This window comes from Salmo trutta, chromosome 38 (genome assembly GCF_901001165.1).
Source record: "Salmo trutta chromosome 38, fSalTru1.1, whole genome shotgun sequence".
In the NCBI taxonomy this organism is placed as follows: domain Eukaryota; kingdom Metazoa; phylum Chordata; class Actinopteri; order Salmoniformes; family Salmonidae; genus Salmo; species Salmo trutta.
The window spans coordinates 17,398,975-17,423,834 of NC_042994.1; the positions used below are offsets into that span (position 1 = coordinate 17,398,975).

Below are 24,860 nucleotides of genomic sequence, written 5' to 3' on the forward strand. Positions count from 1 at the left end.
TGGTCTCAGGATGCTTTACTGTTGACATGACACAGGACTGATGGTAGCGCTCACCTTGTCTTCTCCGGACAAGATTTTTTCCGGATGCCCCAAACAATCGGAAAGTGGATTCATCAGAGAAAATGACTTTACCCCAGTCCTCAGCAGTCCAATCCCTATACCTTTTGCAGAATATCAGTCTGTCCCTGATGTTTTTCCTGGAGAGAAGTGGCTTCTTTGCTGCCCTTCTTGATACCTGGCCATCCTCCAAAAGTCTTCACCTCACTGTGCATGCAGATGCACTCACACCTGCCTGCTGCCTTTCCTGAGCAAGCTCTGTACTGGCGGTGTTCCGATCCCGCAGCTGAATCAACTTTAGGAGACGGTCCTGGCGCATGCTGGACTTCCTTGGGTGCCCTGAAGCCTTCTTCACAACAATTGAACTGCTCTCCTTGAAGTTCTTGATGTTCTGATAAATGGTTGATTTAGGTGCAATCTTACTGGCAGCAATATCCTTGCCAGTGAAGCCCTTTTTATGCAAAGCAATGATGACAGCACATGTTTCCTTGCAGGTAACCATGATTGACAGAGGAAGAACAATGATTCCAAGCACCACCCTCCTTTTGAAGCTTCCAGTCTGTTATTCGAACTCATTCAGCATGACAGAGTGATCTCCAGCCTTGTCCTCGTCAACACTCACACCTGTGTTAACGAGAGAATCACTGAGATGATGTCAGCTGGTCCTTTTGTGGCAGGGCTGAAATGCAGTGGAGATGTTTTTGGGGGATTCAGTTAATTTGGCAAAGAGGGACTTTGCAATTAATTGCAATTCATCTGATCAGTCTTCATAACATTCTGGAGTATATGCAAATTGCCATCATACAAATTGAGGCAGCAGACTTTGTGAAAATTAATATTTGTGTCATTCTCAAAACTTTTGACCACAACTGTATATGGCAATAGCATTTCGTCCCACCCTAAATTGGTTTAGACATCATTCTTCTGCCCCCTGGCTGAGTATAGAGATACATATGGTGTCTCATATTGCCCTGGAAGAGGTGGATGTCACTGATACAGTGCCTTCGGAAAGTATTCAGACCCCTTGACTTTTTCCACATTTTGTTACGTTACAGCCTTATTCAAAAGATTTTTTAAATTCCTCATCAATCTACAGAATACTCCATAATCACAAAGTGAAAACAGGTTTTTATAAATTTTGCAAAGAATACATTGGCCTCCATCATTCCTAAATGGAAGAAGTTTGGAACCACCAAGACTCTTCCAAGAGCTGGCTGCCCGGCCAAACTCAGCAATCTGGGGAGAATTGCCTTGGTCAGGGAGGTGACCAAGAACCCAATGGTCACTCTGACAGAGCTCCAGAGTTCCTCTGTGGAGATGGGAGAACCTTCCAGAAGGACAACCATCTCTGCAGCACTCCAGCAATCAGGCCTTTTTGGTAGAGTGGCCACTCCTCAGTATAAGGCACATGACAGTCTGCCTGGAGTTTGCCAAAATACACATAAAGACTCACAGGCCATGAGAAACAAGATTCTCTGGTCTGATGAAACCAAGATTGAACTCTTTGGCCTGAATGCCAAGCGTCACGTCTGGAGGAAACCTGGCACCATCGCTACGGTAAAGAATGGTGGTGGCATCATCATGTTTTTCAGCGGCAGGAACTGGGAGACTAGTAAGGATCGAGGAAATGAGGAACAGCGCAAAGTACAGAGAGATCCTTGATAAAAAACCTACTCCAGAGTACTCAGGACCTCAGACTGGTGTGAAGGTTCACCTTCCAACAGGACAACGACCCTAAGCACACAGCCAAGACAATGCAGGAGTGGCTTCAGGACAAGTCTTTGAATGTCCTTGAGTGGCCCAGCCAGAGACTGGACTTGAATCCGATCTAACATTTCTGGAGAGACCTGAAAATAGCTGTGCACCAACGCTCCCCATACAACATAACAGAGCTTGAGGGGATCTGCATAGAAGAATGGGAGAAACTCACCAAATACAGGTGTGCCAAGCTTGTAGAGTCATACCCAAAAAGACTCGAGGCTGTAATTGCTGCCAAAGGTGCTTCAACAAAGTACAGAGTAAAGGGTCTGAATACTTATGTAAATGTCATATTTCAGTTGTTTTTTTATAAATTAGCAAACATTTCTAAAAACCTGTCTTTGCTTTGTTATTATGGGGTATTGTGTGTAGATTGATGAGCGGAAAAAACGATTTAATCAATTTTAGAATAAGGCTGTAACATAACAAAATGTGGAAAAAGTGAAGGGGTCTGAATACTTTCCGAATGCACTGTACACCCCACAATGTAAACTATGCTTTGGTCCTATTATTGCTCACATAATCTGTATTTGGTGCAAAAATTAAAAAACAATGTAACTGGGAATCAAAATGGCATGCCCATACTCCAATATTTCACAGTAATGCCTTGCGATCTGGATGGCGGCCTTTTGTATCCCCCCCAATTGTCCAAATGTGGAATCCGTACTCTTGCTGATATCATGGACAGCAATGGTTTGAGAATATTCCAAGATTTGAAAGGCATATACACATTACCAGGCAATTCCTTTTGTTCTATATTTACAACTTGAGTCAGCCTATAAACCCAACTACCGAACCATCCAATGCGGGAATTTGTAACTACAGTAAATGATCTGGGCTCCTGAAAGGACTGCTCTCTATAACATATATTTAAAATTGGACTGACAAGCAACCCTAGTTGCTAGGGGGATGGGAAGGGGTGGAAAACATGGTTTTCGGGTGGTTGAGGTATTCAGGTTACTCACTATTTCATACATAGGCTACATTAGGTATCATTAACCCTGTATCCACATCTTCATAACATACCAACCAGCACTGTTTGAAAATGTAACTAGGAGGCAATATGATAAAGTACAGTCCAAACTGTGATCTACATGCAATGTACTGGATGTGTTGGGTGAAACAGTAGAAATAGGGAAACATACAATACATCTTTTCTATAATTTCCATCATTTGGTAAGCTGTAATGGGTGATCTAGTCTATTCTTTGTGAAAAACACCTGGGCTATAAATTAACAATATCTAGTTTTAGTTACCATCTAGATAGGTAGTCTACTGCATAGGCAATTAGCTATCCCTTCACCCAAAGCTAGCCTAGATTTGTATCAACTCTACCCAATTACATATTGTATCAACTATAGAAAGTTATTGTGATGGAAATGTTATACATGTGCTTTTCTTATAACTCATTTCTGTATTCTATAAACACATCTGTGTTCATGCAAGTGAATGACTGAACGAATCCTCACTATCAGTAGCTGCAATTTGGAAGTACGCCCAGACCTTGTTTTGAGAACGAAAGATCTGTTTCAAGGTCTCAGCTTAGAGAGAAGAAGCCTCGTGAGGTATTGGTCTGTCACATGTTATGAACCAGTATTGGTCGGTGACATGAAACAAAACGATAATGAATGAACTATGATAAATCATGCAAATATAACTTGTCTGTGTATAGCCGCATATAAGACAACTGCTGGGACTTCCCAAGCAGAGATCCTGATTTGACATGTGTACTATGGTGGATTGAGTTGATTGGAACCTCTCCAATGCGCTGACAAATAAACAATGATTCATATTAAAAGTGACTTTGAGTGTCCCCGTGTAAGAATTTCTACAACATTATAATAAATGACATTTGTTGAGCACTTTTCATTTACAGACGTAAATCACAAAGCTCTTTACATTGAGAGCAATCATTAAAATAAAAAAGCTTTAATATAGGCCTAAAAACAAATTAAAAGACAGCTAGCGGTCTAGAACTATACAATATACACAAAATAACAAGGGAGGTGTGTCACGGCTGTCGAAAGGAGCAGACCAAAGTGCAGCGTGGTTGTAGTTCTACATTTTATTTAATCCGTGAAACTTTGCAATACATAAATACCTGAATTGACAAAAACAACAAACCGTGACGCAGAGAGAAACAAACACTACTCAAAATATAATAACCCACAAAACCCAGGAAGAAAAACCCCTACTTAAATATGATCTCCAATTAGAGACAATGAGGATCAGCTGCCTCCAATTGGAGATCAACCCCAAAAACAACATAGAAATAGAAAACTAGAACTAAACATAGATATAGAAAACATAGAAAAAAAAACACAAAACACCCCCTGTCACGCCCTGACCTACTCTACCATAGAAAATAACATCTTACTATGGTCAGGACGTGACAGTACCCCCCTCCCAAAGGTGCAGACTCCGAATGCCACTAAACAAAACACGAACAAAAGGGAGGGTTGGGTGGGTGGGTAACTCCTATCTATGGTGGCTCTAGTGCAGTCCACATAACCTTATCCTCCAGCAGAGGAGGCGGCTCCGGTTCGGGGCGTAATCCCCGCTCCACCCGCTGATCCCTCTGCTTTAGTACCACCGGACCGTGGATCGTCGGAGTAGGAACCGGACTGTAGATCGTCGCTGAAGACTCTGGGCTGCAGGCCGTCGCAAGAGGTTCCGGACTGGGGAGCGTCACTGGAGGCGCCAGACTGGGGAGCGTTGCTGGAGGCGCCGGACTGGGGAGCGTCGCTGGAGGCGCCGGACTGGGGAGCGTCGCTGGAGGCTCCGTACCATGGATCATCACTACAGGTTCCGCGCCATGGATCATCACTGGAGGCTTTGTGCCATGGATTATCACTGGAGGCTCCGGGCCATGGATTATCACTGGAGGCTTCATGCCATGGATCATCTCTACAGGCTTTGGACCATAGATCATCACTGGAGGCTTCTTTTGTGGAGCTGGAATAGGTCTCACCGGACTAGGGAACGTCGCTGGGAGTTCTGGACTAGGGAACGTCGCTGGAGGCCGGGTGCACAGAGCAGGCACAGGGTATACTGGGCCATGGAGGCGCACTGGAGGTCTGGAGCTTATGGCTGGCACAACACGTCCTGGCTGGATAACCCCCGTAGCCTGGCAAGCGCGAGGTGTTGTGACAGGTCGCACAGGTTTGTGTTGGTGAACTGGGGGTACCGTGCGTAGAGCTGGCGCAGGATAACCTGGGCCGAAAAGACGCACCGGAGACGAGGAACGCTGAGCAGGCACACTCCATCCTGGCTGAATGCCAACTCCAGCACGGCAACTGTGGGGAGCTTGCAACGAGCGCACCGGGCTGTAGCTGCGCACTGGCGACACAGTGCGCATCCCTGCATAACATGGTGCTTGCTCGATCACTCGCCCCCCACGGTAAGCACAGGGAGTTGGCTCGGGTCTCCAACCTGACTCTGCCAATCTCCCCGTGTGCCCCCCCCAAAAGAATTTGGGGGCTCTCTCGCACTTTCCTCGTGGTTGGTACAGCGCCTCATAATAACGGCGCTCTGCTTTTGCTGCCTCAATCTCCTCCCTCGGGTGGCAATACTCCCCAGCCTGACTCCAGGGTCCTTTTCCATCCAGAATTTCTTCCCAGGTCCATTCCTTTCCACGCTGCTTGGTCCTTTTGTGGTGGGTTATTCTGTCAAGGCTGTTGAAAGGAGCAGACCAAAGTGCAGTGTGATTGTAGTTCCACATTTTATTTAATCAGTGAAACTTTGCAATACATAAATAACTGAATTGGCAAAAACAACAAACCATGACGCAGAGAGAAACAAACACTACTCAAAATATAATAACCCACAAAACCCAGGAAGAAAACCCCCCACTTAAATATGATCTCCAATTTGAGACAACGAGGATCAGCTGCCTCCAATTGGAGATGAACCCCAAAAAAACAACATAGAAATTGAAAACTAGAACTAAACATAGATATAGAAAACATAGAAAAAAACACAAAACACCCCCTGTCATGCCCTGACCTACTCTACCATAGAAAATAACATCTTACTATGGTCAGGACGTGACAAGGTGTCAAGGACAAAACAATAGAACTTGAAAATAATGTATAAGACCAACAACAGATACCACAACATAGATCACATTAAGCGAAAGCCAGTTTGAAGATGTGTTTATTGTGCTCAGACTTAAAGGCAGTGGTGGTCTGGGGCGTGCAGGGGTGGGGAGACAGCAGAATGCTTGGTCACCCATTGTTTTTAGGCGTGTCTTTAAGTGAACATGAAGACTGTTTGGGGCTGAGGAGTTCCCTGAGGTATTGGGGACCAGAAGCATTAAGGGTTTTGAAGACTAACAGGAGGATTTTGAAGTTGATTCTGAATTGGATGGGTAGTCAGTGGTGAGAGGCTAGAATGTGGGTGATATGGGCAGATCTCCGGGTTCCTGTGAGGACACTGGCAGCTCTGTTCTGCACAAGCTGCAGCCTGTGGATGCTTTTTTAAGGGGAGACCACCATGGACGTCATTGCAGTAATCGAGTTGGGAGAGTTTGTATGAACTCTAGCTAGCCAGTAACATTTGTAACAATTACAGTAAGTGATATTTGTATCAATTCTACTCTTGGAACTTTTGAAGAAAAAATCTACCTGAGGCTACCGTTTTGAATTTGCAGACAAATTGCATTCACACTGTCAAATTTGAATACGAGTAAAGTCCAAATACAGATTAAAGAAGGAAGTAACTCCAGAAATAGTTTGGTCTTCCTGCCAACTGGAATGAAATATCATTATGACCGGGCAGGGCCAGCAGCAGTGTAGAAGGATATATACAAATAACATAGAAACAGTAATTGTTCTACTGTAATCAGATCGCCTTGTGACGTAATGCGGCGGGCCAAACCCTCCATCCCACCTAAACAGGCTGAAATTCCAAGCATTTCTTTTCTTCAAATAGCTTACACAGAAAGGGGATTATAATCATTTTCACAATTTCAGAGTGTTATTTCGACCTCAAAGTGTGGAAATATCATTTAACAATATATATGTTTTTAACTGCATTGCCCCTTTAATGATTTTTGAAAAGTGTTCGCGTTAAGTATCAACAATGAATGAAATTAACAACTTATTACTTTGAAAAATGGAAATACATTGGATTGGATATTAAACGATTGATTCATTGAAAGAATTAATCATGTTATGCCCATGAACATGTTTTCCTCAAGGATATGTGTTAGGGTCAATTGCACTTTTCTTGAATTGGACATCTCCCCGTTAAGAGTCTAATTCAATTCCTGAAACCCCAACCTGAAAGGAATACTCAAACTAAAACAGCATGCATGTCATTTGTAGGTAAGTACCCTTTCAAGTAAAATAATACAGTGTAGCATCTTCCTCATAGTTGACCTACTAAAGCGTTTCAGTCATGGTGGTTAATGGTTAATCCACACAGGAAACAGGGCTGGAGCACTGAGATAATTAAGCAATTAGGCACGAGGGGGTGTGGTATATGGTTAGAAACTGGTTACCAACTTAATTAGAACAGTGAAAAGTACTTTTTTGCCCTACCCGTGGTCATACCCACAGCTTTCAGACAATCAGCCCTCAGGGCTCGAACCACACGGTTTATAATACAGTATATTCTGTCAAAGGGCATTTTTGCCACACATGACTGAAATAATGCATTTTGCCCTCACATTATGTCCAGTTTGATACTAAATCCCAATAGAATTTTATGCATTGGGTAATAAAACAGCTTAATTATTGTTACGCATGTTTATGCTTCCAGCTTATATCCGATGACAGGTGGCACAAGATGTACTTGGTGGGCTGACAGAGGAGTAGTGTGAGCATTCTAATTGGGTGTATAGAAAAATCCTGATTAGAAAAACACCCTTTTCATAGTCAAATAAACCCATACTGTTTCTTTCACATTTCTATTTGAAATACGGTTCCTGAAACTGGTGGATTGCGTATCTAGGCCAGCACAGTAGCCTACATCTTGGGTTGGTTTAACATGGCCTGGCTCAGTAGTGTGAAAAGGGTACTAGACATTTTAGCCAGATGTAGTTTGCTATTAATTGAATAAGTAAGATAAATGAGGTATTTCTCAGATGGTAACAGTGTCTCTCTAACCCTTGGCTCGATATTTCTCTATTAGGCTACAGTGCTTTGAGCTGTCACTGGCAGCCATGCAGGTTCATTGTTCCAAGCCCATTCAAAGAATGCTTCCCAAATGGATACGTATTGGGCTCTGATCAAAAGTAGTGCACTATAATGGGAATAAGCTGTGGGACCCAAACCATCAGTCACTGTGATTGCACCCTATCCTGACCTGCACTTTGAGCCAACAACTGAGTGTGTATGTTTTTGTGGTACCTGCCTGGTAAAGTAAAGTTTAAATTACCCTGACAGTAAAACCAACTTTGGGTCACGTGATGAGGACTAGCTTTGGGGAAATGGCTCTCTTTGAGGCCAGTCAGTGCTAATATAGAGCAGAATATATAACTACAGCTCAAGCAGACCAGTTAGAAGTGGAGCAGATCAATATCCAGACACATGTCCTAAATGCACCCTATTATCTAAAAAGTGCACTACTTTTGACTGGAGTCCTATGGGCCCTAGTCAAAAGACAGGCACTAAATACGAGAATAGGGTGCCATTTGGGACACGGTCATACAGTGAGGGAAAAAAGTATTTGATCCCCTGCTGATTTTGTACGTTTGCCCACTGACAAAGAAATGATCAGTCTATAATTTTAATGGTAGGTTTATTTGAACAGTGAGAGACAGAATAACAACAAAACAATCCAGAAAAACGCATGTCAAAAATGTTATAAATTGATTTGCATTTTAATGAGGGAAATAAGTATTTGACCCCCTCTCAATCAGAAAGATTTCTGGCTCCCAGGTGTCTTTTATACAGGTAACGAGCTGAGATTAGGAGCACACTCTTAAAGGGAGTGCTCCTAATTTCAGCTTGTTACCTGTATAAAAGACACCTGTCCACAGAAGCAATCAATCAATCAGATTCCAAACTCTCCACCATGGCCAAGACCAAAGAGCTCTCCAAGGATGTCAGGGACAAGATTGTAGACCTACACAAGGCTGGAATGGGCTACAAGACCATCGCCAAGCAGCTTGGTGAGAAGGTGACAACAGTTGGTGCGATTATTCGCAAATGGAAGAAACACAAAAGAACTGTCAATCTCCCTCGGCCTGGGGCTCCATGCAAGATCTCACCTCGTGGAGTTGCAATGATCATGAGAACGGTGAGGAATCAGCCCAGAACTCCACGGGAGGATCTTGTCAATGATCTCAAGGCAGCTGGGACCATAGTCACCAAGTAAACAATTGGTAACACTACGCAGGGAAGTACTGAAATCCTGCAGCGCCCGCAAGGTCCCCCTGCTCAAGAAAGCACATATACATGCCCGTCTGAAGTTTGCCAATGAACATCTGAATGATTCAGAGGACAACTGGGTGAAAGTGTTGTGGTCAGATGAGACCAAAATGGAGCTCTTTGGCATCAACTCAACTCGCCATGTTTGGAGGAGGAGGAATGCTGCCTATGACCCCAAGAACACCATCCCCACCGTCAAACATGGCGGTGGAAACATGCTTTGGGGGTGTTTTTCTGCTAAGGGGACAGGACAACTTCACCGCATCAAAGGGATGATGGACGGGGCCATGTACCGTCAAACCTTGGGTGATAACCTCCTTCCCTCAGCCAGGGCATTGAAAATGGGTTGTGGATGGGTATTCCAGCATGACAATGACCCAAAACACACGGCCAAGGCAACAAAGGAGTGGCTCAAGAAGAAGCACATTAAGGTCCTGGAGTGGCCTAGCAGTCCCATAGAAAATCTGTGGAGGGAGCTGAAGGTTCGAGTTGCCAAACGTCAGCCTCGAAACCTTAATGATTTGGAGAAGATCTGCAAAGAGGAGTGGGACAAAATCCCTCCTGAGATGTGTGCAAACCTGGTGGCCAACTACAAGAAACATCTGACCTCTGTGATTGCCAACAAGGGTTTTGCCACCAAGTACTAAGTCATGTTTTGCAGAGGGGTCAAATACTTATTTCCCTCATTAAAATGCAAATCAATTTATAACATTTTTGACGTATTTTTTTCTGGATTTTTTTTTGTTATTCTGTCTCTCACTGTTCAAATAAACCTACCATTAAAATTATAGACTAATAATTTCTTTGTCAGTGGGTAAACGTGCAAAATCAGCAGGGGATCAAATACTTTTCCCCCCCTCACTGTCCAGTATGATCTTTATGAAAATGATCTTAAACCAGCTGGACCATTTAGCAGAGATTCCCCCTCATGGAAAATGTGTCCCATCTTCACGAGGCACTTATCATACCATGCGACAATCAAAAGCAGTAAACATCTGGACTCATGTCATCACGTTTTATAAATCTTTGGGAGATAAATCTGCTTCTCATTTCACCCCTCGCTCTCTCCGTAGCTCCAGGGAACATACACAACTTGATGACATCAAAAGCATAATTATTCATTTGGAAATTACTGAACCCATTGTCTGCACTAGCTTCCATCAAACATTTGATCAATATGTTGTGTTCTGACTATATATTCGTAGACAACATTATTGATGTGCCTGTCTGTTGAGACGCTGAAGTGTTACGAAGGCACGCGGACAGTGCTAGATCCGAATAGTCTGAATGAATGGTGGTGAATTGTTGGGAATGCTGATTTAAGAGCTTTCTATTAACCGCCAATTCAAATTTTGGAAGTCAATTCAGACACTTTTAAGTATTGTTTTGGGCTAATGAGTGCAGAAGAGCCCAGATGTTTCACCCAACAACAGAACTGGCTAGAGGGGTTTCTGAAGTTTCAACTGAGCTGTAGTAACTGTATTCAGGCTGTTAACATATGACTGAGATGCGAACTATGACAATTTACCCACTTGATCACTGGACTAATGATTAGTATCCCCAATTATGGTGAATTTGCAAAAGAAAACTATTTCACGTTGATATGTTTTCAGAGAGTAAGGATGTCATGACACCACATTTTTACACGTTATTGGGCTTGAATCTACAATCGTCTTCAGGACCAGGGATAGAAACTTGGAACATGTCAGAGGAAGCATCTTAGGCACCACGGTTACACAAGAGTTATTTATTACTGTGCCATACAAAATAGAGAGACGATGTTTAGAGGATTCTCTTCACACTCCACCTCACAGCGACTGCACAGAAATCTGTCAACAAAAAAAAACCAACGAAAACTCCTGGGAGATTCCACAGCCGATACAACAAAAAAAAAACTGTAAAAATCAGGGGGTCCAACCCGTCTCTAACCCAGAGTCCAATGTGTGGTCCCTGTCCAGTGACGTCATCGTGGGAACTACTTCTTGGCATAAGTGATCTTCATGGCGCATTGGGCTGTAATCCGGAAGCCCTGCAGTGCGTCTTTGGCCACTCCCGCCTGGCCTTCGCTCTCAAACTCTACAAAGGAGATGTCGTGTTTGCCAGGGACGAGTCGCACCTCTTTGAAACCAGGGAATCTATTAGGAAAAAGAGAAATCATGGGTGTATTGAGAGGTGAAATGTTCAGAAATCAGAAATGTAATGAACAGAGCTGACATGATCTCCCTTTTCTACATGGTAGATAAACAGGTTTGTTCTGCACAATGCATTTCTATCTGAACGTTCTGTAGTTTTGCACCCTCTTGAACAGAGCCCCAGTTGCCATTCTGCAAAATATCATATATCAAAGACTTCACCACCTGGCAATGGTGAAGTCTGAAATGTGAATGATATAAAGCAGAGGTTCTTAAACTTTTTCAGCTCCGAGACCCAAGTGAGAAATTGACAGTCCTCCTGTGACCCAAATTGGTCCTCCAACGACCCAAATGAAGAAGAAATAGTGTGTGATTATACACGTATTCTCATAACTCACCTCTCTCACATGCCCAGGGCTCCTACCCAGATTTTAAGAAACCCTGATATAAAACTACTACTGTATATTTCACAAGTTCATGAGCCAGACTCAATAACAACTGCTGCCGAAGAATGAATGCAAATCAGGCATCTAAGCGAGTTTACTCATTTGACAACAAGATAATTCAATACTCACTGATTGAACAGCATGGACAGCATCATTTCATTTGTTTCCTCTGGCAGGTTATTAAGGAATAAAATGTAGTTGGGTGGATTGTCTGGAACCTAAAAAGCCAAAGAAATCAGTCATAATTGTCACAAAAAAAAAAACTCTCCCATGGAACATTTTTGCAGCTTAGTCAATAAGCAGACCAGACTATCTGTAACACTCCAACAGTTAATCCAAACAGGGCGTATCAAAACAGTAAAAGGCTCCTTAAGCAGTGAGAGCAGAGATTTTTGCAAGAATTCAAGGCATTGCAATATTGCGCTTATTAAGAGAGTCCATCATCACTAGTGACTTAGTCAGTCATTTGGGACATTTGCTGAGTAAACACAACTCAATGGAGTTGAGTTGCGATGAGTGTCGGCGGAGTGTACCCCATATTACAGTCAGTATCAGTCAATACTTGAAAAAAAAATTTGCATTCTTTACTGTGTAACGTTCTCCTTATGGATTATGGATTCCAACTCTATAACAATCAGGGCAAGCACAGTTAGCATTAAATCCTTTATAGAAGTATCCCGTGGTAGCGCATGTTCGAAGTCACTAACTTCATATTCTACTGGAGAACAGTGGATTACACAGAGCAATTTGACAGACGTCACATAAAATTAGATCTAAAATTAGAACCAAAGAAAAGAACACAGTTACGCAGGACAAACAGTTTACTCAGCAAAAGGAAAATGAACAAGTTCGCTTAACATTCTAGGTTATAATTCTTGATAGGGCTAGAAAGGCTTACCTGCATGGTTGTTGGAGCATTGTTTGTGTTGGTTGATCCCTGTTAATAGCAAAGATAAACAAGTTATAAAAATAGCGTTGGAGTACAATTACTGACTACATTCAAAAGTGTACAGGATGGCTATGTGCAATATGTTGACAAATACTCATGCCCTATAGCAGGGGTAGGCAACTAGATTCAGCCTCGGGACAAATGTTGTCAGAGCGGATGGTCGCGGGCCAGAGCATAATTATAATAATCTAAGTTGTGCCTTCTATTTTATTTTGCACCGTCTCTATGCACACTCACAGGACTCTACACACTCATTTTTATTTTACCTTTATTTAACTAGGCAAGTCAGTTAAGAACAAATTCTTATTTACAATGAAGGCCTAGGAACAGGGGCAGAATGACAGATGTTTCCCTTGCCAGCTCGGGGATTCGATCTAGCAACTTTTCGGTTACTGGCCCAACGCTCTAACCACTAGGCTACCTGCCGCCACTCATGCACCATGACACTCCAACACAAACACTTAATTTGCTCACACACAAAACATGTACATACATCTATACTGACACACATACTGGCATAATCATTATATACGCTGCTGCTACTTTATTTATCATATATCCTGATGCCTAGTCACCTTACCCCTAAACGCATCTACTATCTATCGCTCCAGTATCCCTGCACATTGTAAATATGGTATTGGAACTGACCCTGTAAATAGCTTACTTACTTTCTTGTGTTCTTATTTCTGTTTTTGTTCTACTGCATGTTATTTTGAGAATTACATTGATATTGATTACTGCATTGTTGGGTTTAGAGCTTGCAAGAAAGGCATTTCACTATACTTGTGCACGTGACATTAACTTGAAAAATGTAATACATTGAGACACGATCACATACAGTTGAAGTCGGAAGTTTACATACACCTTAGCCAAATAGATTTAAACTCAGTTTTTCACAATTCCTGACATTTAATCCTAGTAAAAATTCCCTGTCTTAGGTCAGTTAGGATCACCACTTTATTTTAAGAATGTGAAATGTCAGAATAATAGTAGAGAGAATGACTTTTTGCAGCTTTTATTTCTTTCATCACATTCCCAGTGGGTCAGAAGTTTACATACACTCAATTAGTATTTGGTAGCATTGCCTTTAAATTGTTTAACTTGGGTCAAACGTGTTGGGTAGCCTTCCACAAGCTTCCCACAATAAGTTGGACTAATTTTGGTCCATTCCTCCTGACAGAGCTGGTGTAACTGAGTCAGGTTTGTAGGCCTCCTTGCTCGCACACGCTTTTTCAGTTCTGCCCACAATTTTTCTATAGGATTGAGGTCAGGGCTTTGTGGTGGCCACTCCAATACCTTGACTTTGTTGTCCTTAAGCCATTTTGCCACAACTTTGGAAGTATGCTTGTGGTCATTGTCCATTTGGAAGACCCATTTGTGACCAAGCTTTAACTTCCTAACTGATGTCTTCAGATGTTGCTTCAATATATCCATATATTTTTCCTCCTCATGATGCCATATATCTTGTGAAGTGCAGCAGTCCCTCCTGCAGCAAAGCACCCCCACAACATGCTGCTGCCACCCCCGTGATTCAGGGATGGGATGGTGTTCTTCGGCTTGCAAGCCTCCCCCTTTTTCCTCCAAACATAACAATGGTCATTAAGGCCAAACAGTTCTATTTTTGTTCCATCAGACCAGAGGACATTTCTCCAAAAAGTACAATCTTTGTCCCCATGTGCAGTTGCAAACCGTAGTCTGGCTTTTTTTATGCCAGTTTTGGAGCAGTGGCTTCTTCCTTGCCGAGTGGCCTTTCAGGTTATGTAGATACAGGACTCGTTTTACTGTGGATATAGATACTTTGTACCTGTTTCCTCCAGCATCTTCACAAGGTACTTTGCTGTTGTTATGGGATTGATTTGCACTTTTTGCACCAAAGCACATTCATCTCTAGGAGACATAACACGTCTCCTTCCTGAGCGGAATGACGGCTGCGTGGTCCCATGATGTTAGTACTTGCGTACTATTGTTTCTCCAGATGAACGTGGTACCTTCAGGCATTTGGAAATTGCTCCCTAAGGATGAACCAGACTTGTGGAGGTCTACAATTTTTTGGCTAATTTCTTTTGCCGACCCGTGCCCTATAGGCTCTGGTCAAAATGATTCACTATAATATATGGTATAGGGAATAGGATGCCATTTGGGACGCAGTCATATAGCCTATGTGCCGATGCTGGCACTAAGACAGCGCTCAATGAGCTGTATACGGCCATAAGCAAACAGGAAAATGCTCATCCAGAGGCAGCGCTCCTAGTGGTCGGGGACTTTAATGCAGGGAAACTTAAATCAGTTTTACCTAATTTCTACCAGCATGTTAAATGGGCAATCAGAAGAAGAAAAAAACCCGGAATTTAAAAAAAAATAAACTCGAGACCACCTTTACTCCACACACAGAGATGCATACAAAGCTCTCCCCCGCCCTCCATTTGGCAAATCTGACCATAATTCTATCCTCCTGATTACTGCTTACAAGCAAAAACTAAACCATGAAGCACCAGTGACTCGGTCAATAAAAATGTGGTCAGATGAAGCAGATGCTAAACTACAGGACTGTTTTGCTAGCACAGATTGGAATATGTTCCGGGATTCTTCCGATGGCATTGAGGAGTTTACCACATCAGTCACTGGCTTCATCAATAAGTGGATCGACGACGTCATCCCCACAGTGACTGTAGCATACATACCCCAACCAGAAGCCATGGATTACAGGCAACATCCGCACTGAGCTAAAGAGTAGAGCTGACGCTTTCAAGGAGCAGGACTCTAACCCGGTAGTTTATAAGTAATCCCGCTATGCCCTCCGACAAACCATCAAACAGACAAAGCGTCAATACAGGACTAAGAATGAATCATACTACACCGGCTCCGACGCTCGTCAGATGTGGCAGGGCTTGGAAACTATTACAGACTACAAAAGTGAAGCACAGCCGAGAGCTGCCCAGTGACACAAGCCTACCAGACGAGCTAAATTACTTCTATGCTCGCTTCGAGGCAAGCAACACTGAAACATGCATGAGACCATCAGCTGTTCCGGACGACTGTGTGATCACGCTCTCCGTAGCCGATATGAGTAAGCCCTTTAAACAGGTCAACATTCATCTGGCCGCAAGGCTGGATTAGCAGGACGTGTACTCTGAGCATGCGCTGACCAACTGGCAAGTGTCTTCACTGACATTTTCAACCTGTCCCTGACTGAGTCTTTAATACCAACATGTTTCAAGCAGACCACCATAGTCCCTGTGCCCAAGAACACTAAGGTAACCTGCCTAAATGACTACAGACCCGTAGCAATCACGTCTGTAGCCATGAAGTGCTTTGAAAGGCTGGTCATGGCTCACATCAACACCATTATCCCTGAAACCCTACACGGAACATCTATGTGAGAATGCTATTCATTGACTATAGCTCAGCGTTCAACACCATAGTACCCTCAAAGCTCATCACAAAGCTAAGAAACCTGGGACTAAACACCTCCCTCTGCAACTGGATCCTGAACATCCTGACAGGCCGCCCCCAGGTGGTAAGGGTAGGTAACAAAACATCTGCCACGCTGATCCTCAACATGGAGGCCCACCAAGGGTGCGTGCTCAGTCCCCTCCTGTACCCCAGGTTCACTCATGTGTGCATGGCCAAGCACGACTCCAATGGTAACACAACAGTGGTAGGCCTGATCACCGACAACGAGACAGCCTATAGGGAGGAGGTCAGAGACCTGGCTGTGTGGTGCCAGGACAACAATCTTTCCCTCAATGTGATCAAGACAAAGGAGATGATTTTGGACTACGTGAAAAGGAGGACCGAGCACGCCCCCATTCTCATCGACAGGGCTGTAGTGGAGCAGGTTGCGAGCTTCAAGATCCTTGGTGTCCACATCACCAACAAACTATCATGGTCCAAACACACCAAGACAGTCGTGAAGAGGGCACGACAAAACCTATTCCCCCTCAGGAGACTGAAAAGATTTGGCATGGGTCCTCAGATCCTCAAAAAGGTCCTACAGCTGCACCATCGAGAGCATCCTGACTGGTTACATCACTGCCTGGTATGGCAAATGCTCGGCCTCTGGCCGCAAAGCACTACAGAGGGTAGTGCGTACAGTCCAGTACATCACTGGGGCCAAGCTTTCTGCCATCCAGGACCTATGTACCAGGTGGTGTCAGAAGAAGGCCCTAAAAACTGTCTAAGACTCCAGCCACCCTAGTCATAGACTGTTCTCTCTGCTACAGCACGGCAAGTTGTACCGGAGCGCCAAGTCTAGGTCCAAAAGGCTTCTTAACAGCTTCTACCCCCAAGCCATAAGACTCCTGAGCAGTTAATCAAATGGTTACACAGACTATTTGCATTGCCCCCCTCTTTTATGCTGCTGCTACTCTCTGTTCATTATCTATGCATAGTCACTTTAAAAACTCTACCTACATATTACCTCAATTACCTCGACTAACCGGTGCCCTCGCACATTACCCTGTACCCCCTGTATATAGCTTCGCTACTGTTATTTTACCACTGCTCTTTAATTATTTGTTACTTTTATTTTTCACTTATCTATTTTTTACTTAACATTTATTTTTCTTAAAACTGCATTGTTGGTTAAGGGCTTGAAAGTAAGCATTTCAATGTAACGTCTATACCTATTGTATTCGGCGCATGTGACAAATAACATTTGAAAATGTTATTTTAATATACTATACTAGTCTCACCAGTGCTGGTTTCTTGGCCACGTTGGCCACTTGATCTTGAGCCTTCTTCTTCCTGTCCTTCTTCTTGTCCTTGTCCCCAAATGTGCCTCTGATTTTGGAGATCACCTCAGAGTCTGTCTTAGCATACTGAATGCGCTGAAAATAAGAGACAAGTACAATAAGATTTTTGCTTAGCACAGACCTGGGTCGTATTCACTAGAAACCAAATGGTAGAAAACAGACCGAAAAGCTGAGGCACTGCCTGAACTTGTCCACTAAGAAACCCCCCGTTTCCATTGCAAAACGTTTTGCTGCTACGGTGCAAAACGTTTTGCTCGTATATGGTAATGAATACCATCCTGTACTTCTCCCATTTGTGAAACTAAGTAGTAACTTACCATGGGCTTATTGTAGAAAGGAAAACCTTGAAGTTGACGCAGTGCGTTCGTAGATGAGGCGAGCTCTTTGAACACCACAAACGCCTGCCCTCTCATCTTCATGGTTTTCATGGCAACAATGTCCATGACTTGCCCAAACTGAGAGAACAGGGCATAGAGTGACCGCTTCAGTTCTAGAAGACAACAACAAATGTTACTTAAGTGTTGTTACTCATAGACCATTGACACAGACAAAGAAATGTATGTAAACTTACTACAGCTCTAGTACAAGAGAATAAATAGCTATCTAGCCCTGAAGGAACGCTGTAGCTAGATACATGATCTTGGAACAAAGTTGCATTGTGATTCTTACCATCCTTCTTGATCTTATCATTTACATTATTGATGTAAATGGTGTGGTTTGGTCGAATATCCATGATTAACAACTTTCCCCTGACGCTCTTTCACCTGGAACAACAAAACAAAAACATAACCACATTGCTGGGTACTAAAAATGTTTCACAAAATTAACAAATAAAGAAATACATTTTAAAAAGCTGGGTACTTTAGCCTGCTAGCTAGCTTTAGCTACTACTGGCTAGCTAGTACAAATGAATGAAGCGATGAAGCACGCTAACTAGCATTAGCTAGCTAGTTAACATTTCTAGTAAGCTTCATCACCTCGAACTGATAGCTGGTGCCGCTGACCAGACACAGGTACAGATTAAACAGATCAATATGTATATGTGTGCAAACAGAACATTTCCTGAGCCCTGATTGCAGATAAACTGACTTGAAACTGTGAGAACACTCACCTCTCTCTATACACTTTCAAGAAAACACAGGAAGTAAATGTGTGCGCGCTGGTTCATGGTTCTTCTTCGGTTAATCAACAGTTCTCACCGCCACCGTCTGTACGGGAGTGTAACTATTTTCCCCACGAATGTAATTTGTCCTCTCCGAGTACCCGTATCAGCTTTGTGATTTACTATCGAATGACACTTTGTGTGTTTAATAATTTTTTCTGTGACGGTAATGTTAGCAGGCTAATATAAAGTGCGCGCTCGAGTCTCAGGGGGGGCGCATAAAGTAGCTAGCCCTCTTCTTTTGAAAGTAAACTTGGCTCTGTGTGTAACCGGTCGGGTGGTACAGAGGAAATTGGAAACAGACTCAAGATACCGAAACGCGCTTAGCCCGCTGGTTTTGGGTGCTAGCCACATTTTATTTGTACTTCACACGATTGGGTTGTTCCTTTCAAGGATACCTGGATCTAGTAGCAGGTGACGCCGACACAACAGGGATGTGCAATGGCATCGGTGAGGGTGGCTGTCCGGCTCAGGCCTATGAACAGACGGTAAGTAAAGAAAAACAACATGCTAAACAAAACGGCCAAATTATGCTATTGTTGTTAATGGTCATATTGTTTCCTTTGAAGAGAGGCGCCCGGCTGGACACTAGCTCACTGTGATACATTGTAACCATTTCGAACTTCTAACAGTTTAAAACACACTCATTTGAATGGCCATGTTGCAGTAACACTGCTTAATATATTTTGTCATAACAAGTGTCACTTCCAAAATGTAGAGGGAGACAAAATGTGGGATTTAAATGCCAACCTCACTCAATGGAGCACGAGTCCACCACACACCCGTTACTAATCTACCAATAAGAACGCCTGGAGGTTGGCACACACATTATTTTAGGTAGCAGAAAGCTGGCAAGGTGACTGGTGAACAGGTTAACCAACAAAACAAACATGAAGAATAGGAACTAGAGCTACCATGGCTGTGCTGTGTCCGGTATTGGGAGTTAGTATTGGCAGCCACCCAGGGATTATGGGATACTTTAATAATTTTCTAACCTCTATCAAGAATTGCATGGCATTGAATTTTTTTTTATCACAAACGTATTCCTACAGTAAATAGGATAAGTACATAGCTGCGTGACAGAAGACAACCACCCTGCCACTTACTCTACACATCTATGCTGGGGCGGCGGGTAGCCTAGTGGTTAGAGTTTTGGGCCAGTAACCGAAAGGTTGCTAGATCGAATCCCCATGCTGATAATGAAAAATCTGTCGTTCTGCCCCTGAACAAGGCAGTTAACCCACTGTTCCTAAGCCGTCATTGTAAATAGGAATTTGTTCTTGCCTAGTTAAATAAAATAAAAATGTTAAATGTGGGTGTGTGAAATATTATGTACAGATTCCAAATCATTTCCACTATGCACCTGTTGGAAAAACAAGGAAGGATTCTGAAGGAAGTAACCTTTGACACATTTTTATACCAATTGGCCCAGAGTCTAACCTGATCCAGTTGGCATTGTGTTAATGGTAATCTGTTAGGCACCAGAAAGTACGGTTTTATTACAGTATGTCAAACTGGAAAGGCCACTAATAATACAAGCTTGAACTGAATACTTCCACAGAGAGACATAGGAATAGTCATACCAAGAGACATTTCCTCCAGACTTTTATTGATCAATTAACCAAATAAGAACTAAGAGGATTCAGTTGGCATTCTTCCCGACCCCAGACGGCATACACTAGCCCTATCTTAGAGAGAATGTAGTCTTCTGATGAATTAAATCGCAGTAAATGTATGTTTACTATGTTGTCTTTTGTTGCTAATGTAACGGGTACCTTTCTTGTTGGTCCAAATTTATGAATCACAAAGTACTACAATTTGGTAATATTTTTTTTTACTCTGATGCTCCTTCATTGGTTCACTGTCTCTGTTGCACCTGGTTTGGCTCAAAGAAAGGGAAAGCTTAATTATTTGGAAGTATTAACCTGTTTTATGTTTTGATTTTTACAGGGAGAAGGACTTGACTGCCAAAAACATAATTGAAATAAAAGGCGACAAGACCACCATTACAAACTTGAAGGTCATTTTAAGTTTTTAACAGCCTTATTATTGCAATAGAAATCTATTTACCCATAGCTAGGCCTGCATTTGTTTCAACTTGGCAGATGTTTAGCATAAAGTGGTATTGAATATTACTTTTTAATACTAGTTCTATTTCATCAATTCATTAAGATTAATTGAATACATAATTCATTTATTTGGACATAACATATGATCTGTGAACATGCCTCATGTTCGGGGTTCCCGAGTGGAGCAGCGGTCTAAGGCACTGCATCTCAGTGCTAGAGGTGTTTCTACAGACCCTGGTTCGATTCCAGGCTGTATCACAACTGTCTGTGATTGGGAGTCCCATAGGGCAGCGCACAATTGGCCCAGTGTTGTCCGGGTGAGGGTTTGGCCGGGGTAGGCCGGGGTTGTCATTGTAAATAAGAATTTGTTCTTAACTGACTTGCCTAGTTAAATACAATTTCACTCCACTTTGTCTTTACAGTATATTTCATCCGATTTTGTTGTGTTTAATTAGATACCAGATGGCATTACTGGGGATTCGACAAGGGAGAGTAAAAAGACCTTCACCTATGACTTCTCCTATGACTCCGCCGACAGTAAAAGCAACACCTTTATCTCTCAGGAAAAGGTAAATGTCATATTTCAGTCGGAAAACGTGATCTAACAACTCTGTTGTTTTTTTAATTTCTCAATTTTTTTGTTGTTGTCCAAATCAGATTATAGTCAAAGCAGCTTACATTTGCCTCTGTTCAGCGGTCATTTACATTTTTTTTTTTTTAACTTGTATGACGTTTTGTTATGGATGGAAGTTAATTGAGTCAAAACAGTTGGCTAATGTTCTGTTAGTCTAGTCCACATGTTGACTCCCAAGCTTCTGACATAAGATATGACTTACTGTTGTGCAACCTTTTTTAAAAACCATAATATTGCATCATACAGGGGTCAAAGTAGGTTTCATTTCTTACTGGTACAGTACCTTATCACATGCACACATTTTGTGGGAGGCTGAAACAGAATTACTTATAGAATCCCTGTTAAGATCTCTGTGGGCCTAAAAGTAAAGATTTGTTGTTTCATTTGATTGTATTGCCTTTTTAATGTGGCATTGACATAAACAGTCATGACGTTTTCATCTGATTATCAAACAATTCGATGAAAACGCTCCTGTAAGCCTGGCTACCTGTGCACGTTCCTCCACTATAAACTAATTCCTGAATGCATACAGTGTGGTGTCCACCCGCCATTTGATGAATGGAAAGAGACATCAGTAACAAAACACCAAGAGGTGTAATGAATGACATTCAGTGATTTCATTTTGATTAGGCTTACACTTGTAACCTGAATTGATGCGTCCACTGTCCAAGTGCGTCTTGGTCACAGCCACACATCTCTGCCTTTGCAAAATGTGTTATCGCCAAACCACATCGCATTGTGAAGCGTATTCCACACATTTGCCAACTTTTCATGTGGGTGACATGCGGTAATGATAAATAATATTGTAGTGGCCTACAGTTTTCTTGGAATCTTTGTTTGAATTATTGTGACATGTTCAACCGGTACAGTGTACCCACACTATTTATTTTGACGGTTCTCTGTCCTGGACTGTACCGGCTTACTTTCACCCCTGGCATCATGTCAGTGCAGTATCAATAGTAACACAGCCCATGAGCTAACTGTTATAAATGTGTTTTAAAACTATGCATGCATAAGTTCCATATTTTTGACTTTGTACTGTATTGGCTAAATTCTTTCTTTCACTGACTGCTTACAGTGAGATCTGTTTGAGGTAGTTGGATCTGGGGCCTGTTCAGGAGGTCGCAACTTTACAGAACATTCAGATCTAAATGTACTGTTTGGAACAAATGAGTCCCTGTCATTGTGAATCATATCAGCTACATTCCAATTTGTCGAAGCTCTGAACATTTCAACTTATTGAACAAGCCCATGTTTGCTCTCTTCCTTTGTAGGTGTTCAAAGACTTGGGCTCGGATGTCCTCAAGGCTGCGTTCCAAGGCTACAACGCCTGCATCTTTGCCTACGGCCAGACCGGCTCTGGGAAGTCCTACACCATGATGGGAAATCCAGTGAGACAAACATTACCTTTTTTTGGCCTGTGGTCATAAAACGTATTGGAGTAGGAGTGCTGATCTAGGATCAGGTCTCCATTGTCTAAATTATGAGTAAGATTATAATCCTACTCTGAGACGAGTTATGAATACAGGCCCACATTAAAGACTGGGCTGTGTTCAGCAGGGCACAACGTCGTGGAATGATGAAATATACAGTACCAGTCAAAAAAGTTTGGACACACCTACTCGTTCCAGGGTTTTCCTTTATTTTTTTTACTATTTTCTACGTTGTAGAATAATAGTGAAGACATTACAACAATGAAACCAGCTTCATGAGAACCTGGAATGCATTTAAATGAATAGGTGTGCCTTGTTAAAAGTTAATTTGTGAAATTTCTTTCCTTAATGCGTTTGAGCCAATCAGTTGTGTTGTGGCAAGGTAGTGGGGGTATATTTACATTACATTTACATTTAAGTCATTTAGCAGACGCTCTTATCCAGAGCGACTTACAAATTGGTGCATTCACCTTATGATATCCAGTGGAACAACCACTTTACAATAGTGCATCTAAATCTTTTAAGGGGGGTGGGGGGGTTAGAAGGATTACTTTATCCTATCCCAGGTATTCCTTAAAGAGGTGGGGTTTCAGGTGTCTCCGGAAGGTGGTGATTGACTCTGCTGTCCTGGCGTCGTGAGGGAGCTTGTTCCACCATTGGGGTGCCAGAGCAGCGAACAGTTTGGACTGGGTTGAGCGGGAACCGTGCTTCTTCAGAGGTAGGGTGGCCAGTAGGCCAGAGGTGGATGAACGCAGTGCCCTTGTTTGGGTGTAGGGCCTGATCAGAGCCTGAAGGTATGGAGGTGCCGTTCCCCTCACAGCTCCGTAGGCAAGCACCATGGTCTTGTAGCGGATGCGAGCTTCAACTGGAAGCCAGTGGAGAGAGCGGAGGAGCGGGGTGACGTGAGAGAACTTGGGAAGGTTGAACACCAGACGGGCTGCATACAGAAGATAGCCCTATTTGGTAAATGACGAAGTCCATATTATGACAAGAACAGCTCAAATAGGCAAAGAAAAATGACAGTCTATCATTACTTTAAGACACGAAGGTCAGTCATTCTGGACAATTTCAAGAACTTTGAAAGTTTCTTCAAGTGCAGTCACAAAAACCATCAAGCGCTATGATGAAACTGGCTCTCATGTGGACCGCCACATGAAAATAATTCTCAGAGTTACATCTGCTGCAGAGGATAAGTTCATTAGAGTTAACTGCACCTCAGGTTGCAGCCCAAATAAATGCTTCAGAGTTCAGGTAACAGACATCTCAACATCAACTGTTCAGCAGAGACTGTGTGAATCAGGCCTTCATGGTCAAATTGCTGCAAAGAAACCACTACTAAAAGCACACCAATAATAAGAAGAGACTTGCTTGGGCCAAGAAACACCAGCAATAGACGTTTAGATCAGTGGAAATCTGTCCTTTGGTCTGATGAGTCCAAATTTGACATTTTTGGTTCCAACTGCCATGTCTTTGTGAGACACAGAGTAGGTGAACTGATGATCTCAGCATGTGTGGTTCCCACCGTGAAGCATGGAGGAGGTGTGGGTGTGCTTTGCTGGTGACACTGTTGGTGATTTATTTAGAATTCAAGACACACTTAACCAGCATGGCTAACACAGCATTCTGCAGCGATACCCCATCCCATCTGGTTTGGACTTAGTGGGACTATCATTTGTTTTTCAACAGGACAATGACCCAAAACACACCTCCAGGCTGTGTAAGGGCTATTTGACCAAGATGGAGAGTGATGGAGTGCTGCATCAGATGACCTGGCCTCCATAATCCCCTGACTTCAACCCAATTGAGATGGTTTGGGATGAGTTGGACTGCAGAGTGAAGGAAAAACAGCCAACAAGTGCTCAGCATATGTGGGAACTCCTTCAAGACTGTTGGAAAGCATTCCTCATGAAGCTGGTTGAGAGAATGCCAAGAGTGTGCCAAACTGTCATCAAGGCAAAGGGTGACAGAATCTGAAATATTAAATATGTTTTGATTTGTTTAACACTTTTTTTTGGGATACTACATGATTCCATATGTGTTACTTCATAGTTTTGATGTCTTCACTATTATTCTACAATGTAGAAAACCGT

General features: G+C 42.7%; 2 protein-coding genes across 14 annotated transcripts in view; one reads left to right on the forward strand and one right to left on the reverse strand.

Moving 5' to 3' along the window:
• Positions 1–10,923: 10,923 nt before the first annotated feature.
• LOC115178769 (U2 small nuclear ribonucleoprotein B'') lies at positions 10,924–18,664 on the reverse strand. 2 transcript variants are annotated; one of them, XM_029740072.1, is made up of 7 exons: positions 18,584–18,664; positions 18,142–18,236; positions 17,790–17,962; positions 17,413–17,547; positions 12,668–12,706; positions 11,899–11,987; positions 10,924–11,326 (listed from the first exon to the last, which is right to left on the reverse strand). In XM_029740072.1, exons 2-7 carry the CDS (start codon positions 18,203–18,205, stop codon positions 11,167–11,169), a joined length of 660 nt encoding a protein of 219 aa, XP_029595932.1. In that variant the 5' UTR covers positions 18,206–18,236; positions 18,584–18,664; the 3' UTR covers positions 10,924–11,166. The 2 variants fall into 2 exon arrangements, with proteins under 2 accessions (XP_029595932.1, XP_029595933.1); XM_029740073.1 differs by lacking the exon at positions 18,584–18,664 and adding an exon at positions 18,450–18,577.
• Positions 18,665–18,700: 36 nt separating this feature from the next.
• Positions 18,701–24,860, forward strand: part of LOC115178768 (kinesin-like protein KIF16B) — a 28,941-nt gene continuing 22,781 nt past the window's right edge. For 3 of the 12 annotated variants that reach the window (XM_029740059.1, XM_029740060.1, XM_029740062.1), the window contains exons 1-4: positions 18,701–19,122; positions 20,585–20,654; positions 21,159–21,272; positions 22,612–22,728. In XM_029740059.1, coding sequence (XP_029595919.1) covers positions 19,076–19,122; positions 20,585–20,654; positions 21,159–21,272; positions 22,612–22,728 — 348 coding nt within the window. In that variant the 5' untranslated portion in view covers positions 18,701–19,075. The remainder of the gene's footprint in view (positions 19,123–20,584; positions 20,655–21,158; positions 21,273–22,611; positions 22,729–24,860) is intronic. The other 9 variants (XM_029740063.1, XM_029740061.1, XM_029740064.1 and 6 more) reach the window with 4 other exon arrangements.